Here is a 19,690-nt window from a genome sequence, read left to right on the forward strand (position 1 = left end):
GCGATGGAGCCTTTTCAGTTTGTGCCCGGAAGCTATGGAATAGACTTCCAGAGCACTTCAAGCAAGCCACAAGTGTTTATGCTTTTAAAAACAGTCTTAAAAAGAAATCTTTTCAAAAAACACTTTTGTTCTGATTGAATGTTAGCCTTTACCAGATTCTACTGTGCTTTGAATTTTATTTTTAAGTTTCTACTTTGTATTGATCGTAAAGTACCTTAGAGCTTTTGTTAAGGCGCTATATTATTATTATTATTATTATTATTATTATTATTATTATTATTATTATTATGGAGTTAAACTAACGTTTATCTTTGATGGAGTACAGTTGAAGGAACTCCTTTTTCAACTCCTAAATCCTAAAAGAGAGATTTTTTGAACCGAAAATTCTAACTCCGTTTTTCGAGTCTAAAATGCTGTACGACTTTGCTTTGCGGTAAATTAATATCATCACGATTGGCTTACACGTCTTCTTTGTCAGCTAGTCACTACAAAACTACATGCAGATCTTTTTTTTTTTTTTTCAGTGCTTGATGTAAAAATTTAAAACGTGATCGTTGATGGCTGTTTATGTATTCAGTAATAAAGGAAATGACGTAGAGGAAACGAAAATAGGCGTTAAAGCTCCTTTACAATTTTTAGTGTGTGCAACAAAATTTCTGCCGGTTACTATTTGATGTTCAAAAGTTCAGCCACCTCCATAACAGGCTAAATATTTTACGCTACGTGCCTTCGCATTATCGGTCTGAAGCTCATCTGTTGATCAGTGATGAATACAAGGTATGCTATACGATAACCAGCAGCAGTTCTTTCTCTACTATTCTGGCTAAATGTATGGGTTGGTTTCCAAAGCATGTGAGCGTTCTCGTAGGCAATTTATTGTATCATTTTTCTTCATATTGTACAATCATCACATGGCACCTTTGCTTAGCCTCGGAGCCCACGCGCATTTATCAGCACTCCACAACCAATGAAACATTAATGGACTTAAATCGCGTGCAGCCATATCCTGAAACTTATGACTCATTAAAAGGGAAAAAAAAGACACTATTACCGTGGATCGCTCATACTGACTGCTTCACGTTGGATACGAATGATAAAAGATTAGTTTAAATATGAACTAACAGTCGTCGCTGCCATCTTATCCCCTCCATGAAGAACTGGCTGCCAGTCAAGAATCAAGTATGTAAAAAAACTTCTCGTCTTTGATAAACCGCTGAATTCCTTGTCTGCTTATTACAACAACTGTTCCAAATGTATAATATTAAATGAAATTAAAAATCAAGGTGTAACTGCACAACGGCTTTCACAATCAGTTCAGCTTACACGTTTTCTTTGTCAGCTAGTCAATTATATGATATATCGTTACCTACAAAACTACATACACATCATTTTTTCAGTGCTTGATGTAAAAATTTAAAACGTGATCATGTATTCGGTAATATATTCAAAAGGAAATGACGTAGAGAAACGAAAATAGGCGTTCAAGCTCCTTTACAATTTTTAGAGTGGGCAAAAAATTCGCTACCGGTTACTATTTGGTGAGAATGTTCAAAAGTTTAGCCACCTCCATAACAGGCGAAATATTTTACGCTAACTGCCTTCGCATCATCGGTCTGAAGCTCATCTGTTGATCAGTGATGAATACAAGGTATGCTATACGATAACCAACAGCGGTTTTTTCTCTACTATTCCGGCTAAATGTATGGGTTTGCAAAGCATGAGAACTTTCTCGTAGGCAATTTATTGTATCGTATCATTTTTTTTCATATTGTACAATCATCAAATGGCACCTTTGGTAAGCCACGGAGCCCACCCGCATTTATCAGCACTCCACAACCAATGCGACATTACTGGACGTAAATCGCGTGCAGCCGTATCTTGAAACTTATGGCACATTGAAAGGAAAAAAAAAACACTTTTACTGTGGATCGCTCATATTGACTGACAGGTTGGATACGAATGATAAAAGATTAGTTTACATATGAACTAACAGTCGTCGCTGTCATCTTATCCCCTGCATGAAGAACTGGCTGCCAGTCAAGAATCAGGTATGTAAACAAACTTCTCATCTTTGATAAACCGATGAATTGCTTGTCTGCTTATTACAACAACCGTTCCAAATGTATAATATTAAATGAAATTAAGAATCAAGGTGTAACTGCACAACAGCTTTCACAATCAGTTCAGCTGACAAATTAAATTTATCTGGGACATTTCATAAAGATCGATTTATCCCAAACCTCGTGCATTAACCGCTTGGAAATGCACGCCTTTTCACTGTGGCTAATACTGTCAAACACGTAGTTCCTTCCTTCAACATTCAACCAGGAACAACTTTTGTAACTGACATCCCACGCGTTTTCAGGAAAGTGAACAGCTGTAGTATATTTGCTTATGTAACATTTAGTATGTCTTGAGTAATTCAGCTCTGTCTCGAAGCGAACGCAAACCCTGTGAATACTGGCCTTAGAGCAAGGGTACACCATGAAACAAAAAGAGTGTATAAAGTTAGAAAATAATGCTCAGCTGAATGCTGCTTTGGAGGAACATGATTGCAAGTCTCACAAATTCTCTCAAGCTCACCGCTAAGATCTTTTTTTCGCAAAAGTACTCGTTGCTTTTAAGACGAATTGTATTCTGGCAACGCTCGTGCTCATTCAAAAAACTTCAGCTAATTCGGCATAACCAACACTGAAACCCGTCAGAAATTTGCAGTTGTGTTTTGGTGAAGCCTTTCGAGTCAATAGTAAGCCCAATAACACCAGTCTAGGAACTGTTATCAATAATAAATAATTTAAACCTTCTTGTACGAGTTCACAAATTGATTTGTGTCATCAAACTTTGTCAGTTACTATATCGTTTGTTCAAGGCTAGACTTTCAGTCATGCACAAATGGCTTTCTAAACGACTGCAATAGTTTTTCCAAACATATCCACGATACATGGAAAAAAAAAAAAAGAAAAACAAAGGAGGAATTTGAGGAAAAATCACTTCTCGCCATGCGTCTCTCTGAAACCGTACATTTCAAGATCATTTCAAGGTTATAAAAATAAAGGCGGGTACAAACAAAATATGTTTTGTTACCCATTTTACTTTTCAAACGATCTTACATCAAGAGGACTGAAATAGTCTCTTTGCCATAAGATGTTGAACTCTCAAAGAAAGTAATGGAACAGAGAAAAAGGAAGACCTCATGCATTTCTGAGCTTTTGTGTTAGGAGCTGATAGAGTACTCAGTCGATCTCTGAGTGAAACAGACTACCTCAGAACGACCGACTTATTGACTGATTTCGTCCCCATTTTGAGTTGAGTCAGCTCGAAAAAAGAACAATTATACATTATTGTGAGCATATAATTGTTTGTCAAGTTTCCTTTCAGCAAGAGAATCATTCATGAAGGTCGATGTTTCTGAAAATAAATCTCCTCGATTGAACAGATGCAGAGGGATATTATCACAAAGGTAAAATAACTGTACAGAATAGAGAATGTAAACAGGTATCATTTAACTACTATTTAACCGGCTCCTTACGCCAAATTAACATCATTCACATAGATCCTTGCAACCAACGTGGACGCAAAAATTGACAGGAATATGTTCTCTTCTTTAAAAGAACGCTCGTATATTATGTATATCTATATATGCATACGCTACTAGTGCCGGTACAATTTAACTCACTTATTACGTTCTTAAAATTAAAAAAGTTGGCTTGAAATATAAATAAAAGTACAACTTTGTTATATCACGTCTGCCAGGTACTTAATGTTATTTGGAAAAATAGGAAAATGCGCGGATTGATTTAGGTATTGCTGCACAAAAATGTCGACCCCGCGGGCAAATGTTTCAGGCCACTAAGAGTGTTACGAGAAATTGCAAACGCTACACGGGTTCTCTACATTAATGGATGTATTTTTTTGATATGCGAAGATCGGTGATCTGAACGACTAAAAGATCTTCCACAAAGAGGACATACGTACGGCTTTTCTCCAGTATGTCTTCGATAGTGGCGCTTCAGTTCATCTGAACGTCGGAAACACCATCCACAGTTTTCCCAAGGACACAGGAAAGGTTTTTCACCCATATGAATCCGCTTGTGAGTTCCGAGATAAGAGCTTTTAGTGTAATGCTTTTTACAGCCTGAGAAATCACAGAGAAAGGCATGATGTAATTCCAGTTCTTTGTTATCGGAAACAGGTTGGACTGTTTGTGCATGTGTACTGAAATTACATCTGTATGCTGCATCATCGTTCGATGTCGAGTAGACAGAAGACGGCGTTTTTGCAAGCATAGTTACCTGTGGCCACTGGTGTCTTAGATTTAGAGCTGGAATAATAGACGCCGACTCTGCAACAGTGCACGTTCCCATTGTCATTCCTGTCTCTGGAAAGCGGCAGTTTTTCTTTCCTATGGTCATTTCTTGAAGCTTGGGTTGGGGTAGATGCGACGAGGTTTCCACCGGTAGCGTTGCAGGAGAAGATGAACACAGATAGCTATCCATCTCACGAAGGATCTTTTAGAGAAATAAGGGTTACCTTTAGTTTTATCCAACATCATAATTATTTCTGGTTTTAATCCCATACCTTGACTGATTGATATCGGGGAGCAATGACTTTTGTCGGAAATGTATGTAGTTGTTAAAACTGCATGAAGGAACTTTAAAGGATCCCTGTCATCCTTTACAGTTAAATTGCTAATGGCCATACATCTCTTTCAGGGCTCACAAACTTGTAAGAGAAGTTCAGCATTTTTAGAGCAATAGTGCTCGGCTTTATATCGCGAAAAGGTTAATTTACTGAGATATGAAATGAGAGAACAATATTGTCTTATTGTTTTATGTACCTTCCGAGGGTATCACAAAGCTTGAACTCGTCATTAGTGTTCACTCAAAAGCTCACATCAGAAATGCATGCTAGTATAATATCAATTAGAAAATGTGTAAGTCGACTAAATCTTTCATGCATTGCAACTGACCTGTTGAATTTCTTCCTCCCTGGTGGGTGTTAGCAGCGAATAGATGCCGGCCGTTACCAGATTTCCTTCGCCCTGATACGAATTTTGGTACATGACACCGTCTTGTCCTCTAAACAAGTTATCGAAACTTGTACAAGCCATAAGCATTTGGCTGTCTTCTTTTTAAGAGAGGGCCCCATGAACGAGTTGCCCGGTAGTCGGATCCATGCTTAATACGCAAAGGGTTCTGGGGTCGCCAGAGGGCAAACATTGCAAGTCGCTGTGAGAACTTGATGATGATGGCGGAAACTTATTCGACTTTCAAAAAAAAAAGGATTTTGGAGAAAGTTCAATGCCTTTTTCGATAGAGTTTTATTAGAAATTGATTTGGGCAATGTTGATACGTGACAAGTGTAAGTTTGTGTTTGAATAACCGTGAAATATGAGATAAAATTAGCTGATTAACTTCCTTGATTGCGCAAGGTTTATTGTGAAATGGTCTCAAAATATTACAAAATAAGGAATAAATCTGGAGGAAATATCTCAATAGAGCCTTTTAAGTTGGGTTTACGTGTGCTGGCTTTTGGGCTATTTCTAAATTCAGCAAGTCAAATAATTTTGGAAATATGCCTGATACGGTGATCATATGTATTGCGCTTTGTGGGGTTCTGACAACGATCGAAGGTACCTAGGGAAGCAAAACATTCTCCGTCCTCATGTTGAAATATTAAGATGTTACTTGCCCAGGAACAACAATAACGTTTTTGTCGTGGGCTAGAACAAGTAATCGTGACCAATTCAAGGTTTCCATGAGTAAGTACAAAGCTATGTTGAAATAATTTTGTACAAGGTTACAGAACCTCTGAATGTCGTACACCGTTTGTACATAGGAGAGTATAATTGTGTGAGTACTAAGACCTAAAAGACCTGCTCCAAAGATCAGATCTACAGAGAACTATATGAAGATGTATTGGTCGAAGTCATAGTGTAGCTTGACAAGTTTGCTTAGCTCCAGTGACAGTGATACTTGTAGATGGCAGTTTGACAGAAGAAAAGTTTGTTTACGTGTAACAGCTGGGGCATATAAATTCCCCACGGTGTTATCTAAAATCTATCGAAACAGAGACTGCGCGCTGTATTCTAAGGAAAAGGAGCATTAAAACAGCGACCTCGAGGCAGAAGGAGATTGAAATAGTTTGCTTGAGCAGAATCATCGTACTTCATTAAAGTGATTGGACTCTCATAGAGTCTGTAGAAAAATAGTAGCGGCTGAAAAAACCGTTAGCTTTTTCTCAATCAATTTTTTGCACCGTGTAACATGGTCTGTTTCGTGGAACTTTTTTGAACTTCCGTTGCTAGATAAGTTTCCCGAAATGTAGAACCGCTTTCTACTTCTGCAACGGTCGCAGCAATCGTAGTGGTGATAAAAACGGGAGTTTCACCGTGTAACACCACTTCGTGAAACTGGTCTCGCTCGGTCTTGATACACTACGCTACGTAAGCCAATCAGATACCGGCTAAGGCGATTTAAACAACATTTCGATTCCCAAATGAGTTTCGACCTTTTATGTTACACGGTGCAACGCCTGCTGCTGAACCTTCTTTTTCCAGCGCCGTTGTACATAAGTTTTAGCTAAACGTTTCAACGTGTAAAAAACAGCGGCTTAATTTTGTCATATTTCGAGACCATGACGCGGATCCTTACACGAGCAAGGTTAATCCGAATGAATATTATCTCATATTTCACCGTTATGAAAACAAAAACTTACACTTGCCACTTATCAACATTGCCTAAATCGATTTCTGATAAAAGCGTTGAGCCCTCTCCAAAATAGCTTTTTGGAGGTCGAAATAACTTTCCGCCATACATTTTCTTACAGCGACTTGCAATGTGTGCCCATTTTCGCTCATTTGCATTAGATTCAGCACATGTAAAATGCGACGTTTAAAACGGGCCTAAGTTACAAGAGCGCGATCGCGATTGATTTAATGTTCTGTTGCGCAGTTTTTCAGTCACGTAGATAATTCTAGAAGGCCAAGAAAGTTCGGGTAATGTTCGGAGGCTCCGATTGGTTCCCGAAATAGAAATTAATGTTCTTCAGACTCAAACACGGAGGTATCGAATGTTCGCCAGTCGCTTGCTTTGTTTCGAGACTTGTATATTGCGAAACATATTCACGAACGGAGTTAAACAATGTGAAAACTGTAAATAACAAAAGGAACTTCTTTGCATTTGTACGTGACTTGGCACTCGGCTCATTCCTTGTAATACGCAAATTCAGGTTTCAATGTTTTAAAATCGCGGCGTTTTCTGAAGAATCATAGTGGAAAAAACCACTGGTAAGAGCGTTATGTTACAATAGGGTCCGATCAGGTGCAACTTGTGCACGGACCAATTCGTTGCAACGTCTTCAACTTTTTGAAACGCTAAATATTCCTGGAAAGAACTGACCACTTGCATTTAATCAAGCATATAATATCAACATTTTTTTGCTCATTTTGTCCCTTGTGTGTAATCAAGCTGCCTAACGTCCCTAACAGGCAGAACTTGTGGCAGGACTTGAAATTTAAGCCCACACATATCCTCAATTTACCCTTCCCATACGGAATTTTAATTAATTTCAGCACGACATTTAACTTACAAAGATTCCGATTCAAATTTAATGCGATTCTCCCGGTTATGGGATCTGTGACACAAGTGAAATATCACCGACAAAACGGTTTTGTATAAGGATCGAGCAGCAGAAGAAACAAAGCAACATGTTTCTTTCTTCTTCTTAGTTGTTCCCACAAACTTCCGAACGCTAGACATGAAAACGTTAATATTGATGAGAATTATTATTCACAGGGGTAATCTTATTTTCTTTCTGACATAATTTGTCTTTTGTTAAAATTTGTAAAATAGATCTTATTGTTAAAAAGGAGATTACACTGGCAGTTTCTGCTAAATTATGTCTAACTCGTACTTAAGGCTATAATTTACATTGTCTGGTGTTTCGTATTATATTGCATTATTTCGGTCTTAAAAAATGATTGTTGTACAAAACTTGGCAAGTTGAAGCTCAAAAAGAGCACCGTATATTAGTTGAAAAGGCTATTATTTTAAACTATGACTGAATTCCTTGTCAGGGGGGTAATTCATCTTGGTCAGGTGAAGCATCTCGGCATTTTGTTTAATCGTTTCTAAAAATAACTCTCATAGAAACTTTACCCAACTTACTTGGCGGCAAAATAACTGTAGGTTTTCCACACGGTATTTTCAGCTAAACTTAATTAATCACCTAACGTATGCGGATTGAGGGGAAGTGTTACGACCTTCGCAAGACCTTTCCCGGCAAATGGATCATTGGTGCCGTAATGCGGCAACTCTGACTTATCCGTTTTCATTTCTGTCCGTTTGGTTGCTAATCTCGTTATAAAACATACACTGTTTTGCGTTTGTTAGCATCACTCTTAAAGTAAACAGTCTCTTAGCGTAGATAATAATTGAGTGTAGCCTAGAATTATTACGGACAAATTTTAGTGTTAAAGGTAGACTGCTCTGACGAGATGAAAGCCGTATCACATTACGGCTCGAGTGCTTACAGAGGGATTAAGTTTCCGGTTTACTTAAAACGACACATGGTCGCCTGATCCTCATTATAAAACCATGGAAATGATCTTATTTTCCACATAACTTCTCTCTCTTTGAGAAGATAAGTAGCAGTTATCTAGGTATAAAATAACTTTTATTAAATTGGTTTGGATAATTTTTTGATAAAAGCAAACGTAGTTAATTCTCTTTGCCAAATTCTCCCGGAAATTCTGTTTGTCGAAACCAAGAGAGTATTTGCGAAACACATAATGATGAGGAACTACCTTTAATTTGTTTTTACTTCCAACACACACACACGAATCTGCTTCTGCAATGAATATGCTGTTGAAGTAGCATATCCATGTGTGTGTTGGAAGTAAAAGCAAATTCGGTTTTTCCTTATCACTATGGAACTACTATGATGTGGAGTTCAGTAGTTCTAACTTACTCTTTTATTTAGGCTTATTTACTAATAGTACAAGCTCGTCAACAGAAAGTCAAAATCATTCACGGTGAATCACACACTGCTTGATCAAGTTCATAAATAGGCCTGTTTGCTTCATGACGGCCCGGGGATGCTGCATCCTTAGCCGTAAATCGCCCAGGAAACAAACCGCCTTTTTTTTGGTTAACCTTCTTACGGATAAGTTCATTCAAAAGATTGCATTGCAATAGATTTAACTGTCAGAGTGCAAGGTGAAGTACTGCATATTTCTATGTAATCCATCCAACGAAGAGTTTCCACTTTTGGGGCTCAGGCTAATGCTCAGGTGGATTGCATGGGAATACATAGCATGCGCACTTGCAAATTCTGGCAGTTAATTTGTATGATGCATGATGGTTATGCAATGCTTTTAAGTAGAATGCTAAAAGCACAGGGGCGTTCTTTCACTGTTTGAGATAGACACTAAATATAGTACTTTTTTTACTTTCATCATCTCAGCTTTTGAAGGAACAACACACAAGCAGCGGTGACAAACATGCGATACACCGAACTCTTGCAGCCCTGCTAGATATCAGATTTGGTACTGTCATTTGTTCTTTTGGTCAGCTTCAGAACTGAAATGCCACATATATACGGTTAAGGGATGCGAATGGTACCTCCAAAATCTTGGCACTCGCAATATTCGCAAACGAGGGTCTCGGCGTCTCGTCGAATCTTTTCCATTCGTCAACTCTACGGTTCTGTGGTTGCCGTGATAGTCCTCGTTTCACTGTACGGCCCCGACATTACTCCTTTTTTGTCTGCTCTAGACATCTCATGTCTCTGAAACTTTCAATATGCACCCAAAATCTTACCGTAAACCATTTTGTCACTTATTGTTTTGTCAGGCCTCATTTAAAATGATTTTAACTTCACAAGAAAATGGAAACCGACTAGTAGCGGAACTCGGCGCGCCAGCTAGTTTACAGCGTACGTCTTTGATCTTGGACATCCAGGTCATGGTCAATTGACACCTGTCAAAACAAGTTATCCGCTGACCAGTAGCAAGTGACTATATCGCGGGCTCATGAGCTCATCGAATTCACCTGGGTTTTTTTATTTGACCGCTGATCAGGAATTGGTTTTCGATTGAATCGCAGGTTCAAGCCAGCCTAACTTCTTGTAATCACGACACCAAAACATTATCTAGGCTTATTTTTCAAGCGCTTTCTGTGGTTCGACGCGACTACACGGCTATGCTACGTCAACTAAAATTCTCAACAGTCGACGCTTTTCGTGTTCAGGCGGGAAACGGTTTGGAAAATATTTTTCCCTCCATTTTTCTCTGGGTTCAATCCACTGTTAGCCTGCGAACGCAGACGTATTTCCGGCGGTCGTGTCTCTCCCCCGAAAAGTTCCCCAGCAAGCAAACCTTGTTTAGAATAAAAAGTTCCCAGTGAAATTGCTTTCTTTAAACTTCCAGCCATCACGTTTTGTGTGTAGTTTTTTGCAGAAGTTTAATTTGAAGCCACACGGGACTAAAGAGATGTTTCCGGTTTCATTCATCTTACTGTAAGAGTTCAGGAGATCGTTGGCCTCGGAGAATTTCCCCTTTGCGTTTTCGCGGGCCTACAATTCATTTACGAGCTATGAAATCTAGAATCAGTTTCAAAGAACCTTTATCTCCACTAAATCATCAAAATAGAACGACGATATAGCGGTCTAGGTTTTTGAACGCTGTACTGCATTCCAGGGATGAGGACTTCGGTTTCCCCTCCAACTAACCAGTGGTAGAGCAGTTTGTTAGAGCGTCGCACCGATATCGCGTGGTCACGGGTTCTCTACGCAATTGCTAAAATTGCGTTCATAGCTGCGAAGATCATGGCTTCACTTTAATTTTTTGTAGTACTTTGTTAAGAAATTCCGGGCAGTACTATAGAGTTTTTGTGCTAACAATGTTAGCGCTATCGATGTTTTGGAACGGGACCTCTTAAGAAATCGCAAACACTTCTCTACTAGTTAAGCTGCTGAGCAAGTTTTCATGTTTTGAAACCTCATACGAAATCGCAAACACTTCTCCACAAGCTCACTTAAAAAGCTTCGATGTTTTCGAATTTTGTTTAATTTTGTTAATTATGAGCTCTAAACGTCAAATTGGAAGAGCAAGGGTCTTTCATTTGCAAAATCACAGCCACATAACAACTGAGAATGATTTTCCAGCTTTGTAAATGACATTTTGATATACACTGATATAAATTTGAAAAAAGGTGGGCCGATGTTTCTCAAATTTACCCAAATTCAATCCAGTTCAATCCTCTCCAGTTTTGTCCATCCATGTCCCCTCTTGGCTTCCCTGTGTTTTGTTAGAGTTATTCTATAGTTTTGAACATTTATTTTGATATTTAAGTTAATTCTATGACCATTCGATCAGTGCTGAAATTGCCTAAAATTGCATTACCTAGCCCCTTTAAGGGAAAACTTAAATCGCACTTAAACATGCTTAAGGCTCAAATTTAAGTCATGTTTAAGCAGCTCTAAATCTATTTTAAACACATCATTAAGTGTATACTTTTTCTGAATTTAAGGCAGACTAAGCTCGAGTTTAAGTCACTACATTTCCTGCCTTAAAGGAAAATTAGACCCGCATTTAAGTCAGTAATAATCCTTCTAAATACATATATTTAGGTTTTCTAATCCATTAGTAAATGGTTGGCAAACACCTTCAAGTCCATATCTTTACAATGAAAGGAAAGGAAAGGAACTTTATTTAAGTGTCTAATCTTCTAGCGCTGTAGAGCACTAATCGGGGACACTGTAAATTGAAATTAACAAGTTAACGCAAATCAAATCAAATTTTGGTTTTTGACGACGCTTGATTCTTCCCAAATTTCACATTTCGACCAAACACCTTCGGTCATCCTTGGTGTGAATTTGACTTCTTTCAAGGGTTCATATTTGCGTATGTGCGTGACTGCAAGTAAACGTGTATTCTGCGCGTCGCAAGGAGCATTATGGAAGTGAAACATAAATGTCAGGAATTTCTCTTGCATAATGTTCCTCGCTTAGCGCAGAGATCACGGTTCGGTGGAAAACGTGGAGTGCGGGGTGCGGAGTGCGGAAAGTGTAGAACAATTCAATTTCAATATGAAATTAACAAAGAATCGAATTCCTTGATATGCTCATTGAAAGAGTGTTTTATAATATTGTGACACATGCGTGTTAAAAGAATCAATGCGCCTAGCATATTAACAATCGATCTAAACTCTTTAAAAAATTTTTATATTTTCATGGCTAAATCGAACAATATTTTTTTTCTAAGGAACAGTAACGAATAGGTAAATAAAAGGTTGAAATCAATGCGCTTAGCATTATTATGAATTCACGAGATTAACAAGAGATCTAAACTCTTTAAACAAGGGGTGCATCCTTACATTTTAACGCCTAAATCGAGCAATATTTTTTTTCTAAGGAACAGTAACGAATAGGTAAATAAAAGATTGAAGTCAATGCGCTTAGTAATATGATGAATTTAAGAATTAACCAATGATCCATTCTCTTTAAAAACTGGATGCATCCTTACTATATTTTCATGGCTACGTCGAACAATACTTTGGTAGCTAAGAGTTGAAATTAACGCACGTAGCATTATTATGAATTAAGCTAGGATATTAACAACGAGTCCATGTTCTTTCAAAATTTCCTTCTGGCCTTCATCAAGTGATTGGTAGGTACCGAGGTCGATTGATACACGGTCGTCAAAAACAGGGTTTTTTCGCCTAATGTGCGCAGGGTTGGGATGGTATTAATCAATATTTAGTTTGATGACCGGGCCTAGATGGGTGGGGTGGTCTGAGTGAGTGGTAAACTAAGCCCCCTCACAACCCCCTGACGTCCGAAAACCTAGGAGGGGACTTGTTGACTTATGTCCTATTGTTATTGCACCAGTACTGTTTGTACAAAACCTTAAATAAATAAATAAATAAATAAATAACTCAGACGAAAATTCTAGGGTAACTTTGTCTTGACGATGTAATTTACGAAAAGTCCAGGACAACTTTCCTTGAGCACCTAAATTACGAAAATTCTAGGGCAACTTTTTTTCCCGAAATTCAAGGCAATGTGTTCTTTCCCTTGAGGGGATAATTTCCGAACATTTTAGGTGACCTTACATCCGAACAGATATTTTACTGAAATCATTCGTTGGGTGCCCCTGTTAGTATGGCGTGTTCACAAGAAAAGAGCAAGTATTTTTCAATTTTTATTTGAATATGAAGGTCTGTTAGCTTTCCGAAGTGTCACATTGCAAACGCGAGTGACTAATATGAGCAACCACATGACATTTAAAAACTAGTAGAAGCTATCGCTAAGTGCTAACGAAACAGTCAATATAATACAAAGTTTGCAGATTTGTATCAGACTTCCAAAATACCCAACAGTATGTAGTTGTAATTTTTTTGTTAGAAAGTACTGCAACTCAACTTATCTAGTTAACATTAATACAATAATAGAAATTGCACACTTTCAACAACAATGTAGATGTCAACGTGTTTTGTAATAATATGGAAAGTATTGCTGTAATTTTTGAACGATCGTAATTTTAACAGGAACATACAATAATTAAGTTGAATAAAATCAGTGACTTCAAAAAATCGCCAAAGCGTTTTCAGACTTTTCAATGTGAAACATGCAATGGGGAATCAAACTCTCTCGCACATGAAAATTGTTTCACCTGTATTTTGCAAGATAAAGCCATGAATTATAAGTCAAATTGATCGTTGAATTATGTACTTTGCAGATAACGTATTTCCTTTGAAAATTACATTTAATTGTTCTACTCGCGGGCCAAAATCCGAAATTGCCGGTTTTATAGTTTTGAGCTCGTATTAAAGAACACTCAAAGAAAGTGTACACAACACAATGGTCAGGGCAATGAGAAAAAAATGTGTTTTCACTCACCTCCGAACACAAGATCATCAATACACGCTCGCGTAATGCAAGTTTGTCTAGTGACATCACACATCAAAACACGCGCTGATTGGTCCCTACTAAAATCTCCACGTACACTTACATTACACTTTTCACAGCACGATCGACAATGTTTCTGCCTGCTGCAATACTTCGCTTGGCACTAACAGGGGCACCCAACGACCAATTTGTTTAAAAATGTATTATTATACCCCAGTTAATGAAAATAAATGTTATTAAGGCATTTTCAGGTGTTTTTCAGTGTTGCTGGGAAAACATTATCTGTTCCTTTTTCCCAGCAAGACACACAAGAAATTTCCCAGCCAGCTAGATAAAATTGGTTGGTTTCCCAGCCAGCTGATCAAATTTATTTCCCAGCAGGAATTCCGCGCGCCTTCAAATCCCTCGATCCGAAACGACCGAACAAAAGCGACAAAACCGGGACAAAACAGGTTTTTTCCGCATGCGCAATCACTCTGACCAGCCGTCGTATGTTTGTGACTACTCTCTGGGAGAGGGAAGGGGTTCTATTTTTTTTGATGGCCGTCGTCCTCAGTCTTCAGAGTTTCTACAGCCAGCTCGGGTTGAAATGCTAGAAAAAGTCAGTAATTCCCAGGCAAAACCTCTATCAATAACAAAATTTCCCAGCCAGCTCATCGAAACATCTGTATTTTTGCCAGCCAGCAAGATTCCTCTGGGGAACAGATAATGTGAGGAACAGATTACTTGGGTGCCCCTGCACTAAGCTGGCAGCGTCGCATCTTCGCTCGGCTTGTTCGTTGGCAATAAAAAGGACAGAATGCAGGAAATTCAAAATCCAAAGATTTACAGTTTGTGCAGTTGTATTCATGTCCAATTTTTAGACTTAAAGAATTGTATTGTAGCCTTCTTCATCAAAATTATAAAATTAAACGAGACTTACCTTAAGTCGATGTTTAATTGATTCTACTTCGTCATCAGTCAGGAACAAAGGAGTTACATGAGAAGCATGCGCATGTTTATCAGGTCAGTCTTCAAAGGGAGCGTTTCCAGGGAAGAGCAAGAGGAACGAAGGAGCTGGGTGGGAAAATAGCTCAGTGCTGGGCATGTAACTCCTTCGTTCTGACTGATGACGAAGTAGAATTCCAATCAAACATCGACTTAAGGTAAGTCTCGTTTAATTTTATAATTCTACCTCGTCATCAGTCCCAGTCACTACTAGTTACATGAAATTTGAAACCCCCGAGAAACGCGACATAAATGGCTGGAAGGGCCTGGTAGAGAGAAAACGAATACGTAGCTAGTGAAAAAAAGGAAACGTGCATTTATTTGTGCTAAAACGTTGCCAGTGGTACATGAAAGGACAAAGCGAACTACATGAGAAGCGATAACCTATGAAAAGACTGGTTTTGGAAGTGCTCGAGCACGGAAATGCCAACGTTTCTGATAATAGGCTTATTGTAGTGTTTGGAGAACGTGAGAGCATTGGACAAACCGCCTGCCCAGAGGATGTCCTTCAGCTCAACGCCAACCTGAGAGGCAAAGGACTTATAGGAGGACCGAAAACTGTGGGCATCAAACTGAGAAACGTCGACCCCGGCGTCCTTGAGCACCGACTTCGTCCATTTGCCTGTGGTAGTGTTGGAGACAGGTTTGTGAGGACACACCTAGTAGTTGTCAAGTATTCGCCCGGAAAGTTGCAGTTGCACTCAGGTGGTGCTCAAGGTGTGTAACGACATAAAGGTCAGGGTTGGCCCTGAAAGCCGCAAATTCTAGGTGAGCAATATGCTTCCCAGGATTGGTGGTCTTTAGTGGTTTGCATATGGTAAACACATGAGTCTGGAAGCTTTTGCATGCAGTCGATTCGCAGTTTGGACAGAGTTTGGCATCATTCTTTGCCAGGAAAGCAGGCAGAGCAAGCCGGTCAGTTTAAGGGTAAGAAATTTAAGGCTGCGGGGTGCTGGTTGCAAGGTTTTGAGGTAGCGTAGAACGACACTGACGTCCCAAATGGTGTTGTACCAGGGTAGAGAAAACGAGAAACGAGGGGATGTGTTCCAAAGGTAGTGCCCCCAAGCAGGGTTAAAACCGAGGACAGCGCGGATCTCGCCGTATTGATGGCGCTGTATCCCAGATATTCCTGGAAAAGAGAAGCCAGAAAATCGATGCCCTGTTCAACAGGGCTTCTGTCTCACAGATGCCCCGCTGCGCACAGAATTTTTCCTTTTTTTCCCAGGTAGATGTTGTACTGTTTGCCGGTACCCGCGCTCCAAGAAGCCATGATAATGGTCTTGGCGTTCAAAGAAAGGTCCGTGCGATCTAATCTTTTGCGGATAAGAGGCATGCGAGCAACTCTAATTTCTGGTGAAGAGGGCGTAGCTTGTCCGGTTTATTTGGCAGAGCCAGAAGGTGGCTGCTTGGTTTTAGGTGGATTGGTGGACACTTTGTCATGCGCATTGCTTTGCGAACCACGGTTGTGTTGCCCAGTTGGGCAGTACATAGATCCCCTCCGCTTTTGTCCTCCCGTATTTTCTTTAATACTGAGGTTATTACACTGAAAGGAGAGGATGCATAAAATTTCATGTCAGTCCAAATTAGAGAGAACGCGTCCACAGCGATAGCCCCAGGACCTGGTCGGTAGGCGACGTATTGGGAAAACTGGTAGTTTAGCCGGGAGGCAAATAAATCCGTGTCTAGTTTGAAATGAAAATCGTGGAGAGCCTGTGATAAAGACGTTGCATTGAGCATTCACTCAGTTTCAGAGCCTCTACATTACTCGACCTGGTGATATGCGCGGCGCTAAGCCAAACATCTTAAGTTATGCACCAACCCGGAAATTAGGGTGAAACCCAAGAAATCTATCCTCTATGACGGATTAAGATTGGAGTTATCCGGATGTGGGGTGAACCTAAGCTAGTGGAATAAGGTAAAGGTTTCAATGGCATTGACAGCACAATCATTGTAAGTGCTATCCTGAAATTAGAGGTCATCAATATACCCACTAGAAATGTGGCCCTTCTCATGCAATTCAGAGAGGGCCGGTTGCAAGAGTTTCGAGAATTTTCGGGGGGCACAGCAAAGCCCATTTGGGAGGCAGGTAAATTGGAACAGATGTCCTTTGATCTTTCTCAATTAATTTGGTTATGGTATGAATCGTGTCCATTTTAAAATGGATTTGACAGCATGCTGAGTAGCGCTTTTAAATTGAGGATCATTCGATGAGTTCCATCCTTTTTGATGTCCTTTTTCTCTCGGAGGTAAATGTCGGAGATAATTTCGCCCGAGGAGTGTTCAGCAGGCTCGATGACATGTTTGGCGAGGAGTTTGTGAATTTCCCCCGCAACTATAACCTCCTGAGAAACACTTCTCTTATTAGGGGGAATATAGGATAAGTGAGGATCAGAGTCAAATTCTATTTAAGGCCCATCACTGCACAGTGGCTAGTATTTCCCTATCGGAAGTAAGGGAATGAGATACGTCTAAGGAATGCAAAATACACCCAGAATGGTATTTAGCACAAGCGTTCTGAAGATATGCTTTTAATCGTGGGAGAATGATAGCAAAATATATTACCGCGCGTTAAACTTTTTCTGGGGAGGCCAAAATTATTTGTCGTTCTCGCCCTTTGACTTCTTGTGCCTCTTCTCGCGGAACGGTGTGCAGGCTCCCCTTGACAAAAAATGTTGCTGGGAAGTATTGCGACCACCAAAGTGGGAGGATATGTAACCGCGATCGCGGTAGCGATTAGCGTTCCAAGAACCTTGACGTTTGCCATTGCAGTTTATGGTTGCACCCTTTGGCGGTACCAAAGGTTTTTCCCAGACGGTTTGTTCCTTTAGCGTCGCGAACTGGTTTCGCTAGGTCCTCCCCGAAAAGAAGCTGGGAGTGCTCAGAATCTGCAGAGCAGAGGGCATGAAATTCTGGCCTCAAGGCCGGTCTCAGCTGTTCACGTCTCAAGCGCGTCAGGCGCTGTCACGTGTCCAATTAGTGCCATTGCGTCAAGGTTATGAGACAATAAAGCCTTCTCGTCAGGCGTTCGGCTCTCCGTCTTCGCGGTCAAAATGCCATTGCAAGAACAAGCAATAACGAAGGTAGCTTTCTATGGGGCTTGTTGCATATTGGCAATATTTAAATGGCCTTTCTTTCGGAAAGATGTAAATTTCAGGGTTGACGCGCGCTACAGCGATATCTGGGCAGTTTTGTGGTTGTACATATTAGCCCAGAAATAGGAATCTCCGAGAATTTTTTCCTAGCCCATTTATCTTTGACAATTTCGGCCAATTTTTGATGAATATTGGACCCTTTTTTGTCCTCGTCGTCAAAGACGACTTCTAGCTCACCTAACAAGTCATCCTGAGATTGTTTCACATCCGTATTGCCAAACGGTGGCCTGGCCAGCAAAGCATCGACTTCGTCATCGGACGCGTTCACGGTAAGAGCATCAGCTTCTGGCTGAGTGTCGCCCAGTGGGAAAGGATTATCATCAGCAGAGTCTTCTGAAGCTGAAAGAGAGTGTGTGCGTGCTCTCGTACGGCCCGGTGGGCCACGATCATCCTTATGCGAGTTCGTTGAGCGGGTAAATAGGTTATCACATGTGAACGACAAAAGGTCACCCATAGAGACCATGGTGTAATCGATTTTTTTCAGTGAACTTTGCAGTTGGTGCCCGGTGGGTCTGTATTCTCCGGTCCACTTGGCCTCCTTCCTCTTCTAAGACTGGAAATGCGGGTTCGCAATATGTATCATCTGACTGAATCGAAAAATCGAATGCGAGGATTATCGCGAAGAAAGACCAAGATAACAATTAGCTGAATTAAGACCCCATTGACAGAGATAAATGTATAACATAGAGCTGTATACCGCGTGTGCAGCTGACCCGATAGCAAACCATGCACTGACCTGATAAGCATGCGCATGCTTCTCATGTAACCCGTAGTGACTCGGACTGATGACGAGGTAGAATTCATCATCAGTTTGCAACAACAGCCAAATCCTTAAACTCAATAATTTCCATGCAGCTTGAATGTGGTGGAAGAGGAATCAAATCCTTTGCACGGACCTTAGCAACCACCAACTTGCAACATGAAAGTTACAACTGTTTTCTTGTTTTTAATTTGGTGGGTTTCTTCCTTGTTATGCAAGATTTGGAAAGATACCACATCAGAACATAACTTAAGAACAAAATTTGGTCCTTTAATAAAAAAAAGTCCTTGAAAAATGGTTACAATTTTCTGTATGAATCCTGATTCCATCTACTCGTGACTGACAGTGTAGTCTCCCACACAGACATTATCAGTGGCTTAAATATAGCACCACGAGTGGACTGTTATCTGATGACTGCTTATAATAGCTGCCTGGTAGACTATGTGACAGTGGGGAGCAATGAAAAGTAATAAATTTCATATCTTAATTGGTTACTACAATGCTTTGCTTAAAAAGAGAATTAGCTTAAATCAGTTTCTCTAGAATCTCAGGTGCTGACATTCTTTTAGTAAGATAAAGACCCATTGACACATGCAGAGATAAAAAAAACAAAAGCTCCAAGAATTGCTTGCACTGATGATTTTTGGTGCCTGGACCCACTGTGCATTGGATGAAGTTATTTGTCTGGGGACAAGCAACATGGTAAATGAACTTAGGCTCTTTGTGACCTGTCATTATGTGTATAATATTACGTATCCCACTAAGTGTGGAAATGTAAAGTAGTTTTGTTTTGTGAAGCCACACAGTAGCAAAAAGCAAGGAAGAGAGTGGCAGTGAACAATTTTATCTCTGCCCTCTCCTAATTCTTGTATCTCTATAA

The 19,690-nt window shown here is 39.9% G+C and overlaps 1 protein-coding gene across 1 annotated transcript; it reads right to left on the reverse strand.

The window, feature by feature from the left end:
• Positions 1–3,602: 3,602 nt before the first annotated feature.
• LOC138060397 (Krueppel-like factor 5) lies at positions 3,603–5,156 on the reverse strand. The gene is made up of 2 exons (XM_068906154.1): positions 4,970–5,156; positions 3,603–4,508 (listed from the first exon to the last, which is right to left on the reverse strand). Exons 1-2 carry the CDS (start codon positions 5,114–5,116, stop codon positions 3,891–3,893), a joined length of 765 nt encoding a protein of 254 aa, XP_068762255.1. The 5' UTR covers positions 5,117–5,156; the 3' UTR covers positions 3,603–3,890.
• Positions 5,157–19,690: the final 14,534 nt, after the last annotated feature.

Source organism: Montipora capricornis, chromosome 8 (genome assembly GCF_036669925.1).
Source record: "Montipora capricornis isolate CH-2021 chromosome 8, ASM3666992v2, whole genome shotgun sequence".
NCBI classification, from domain to species: Eukaryota; Metazoa; Cnidaria; class Anthozoa; order Scleractinia; family Acroporidae; genus Montipora; species Montipora capricornis.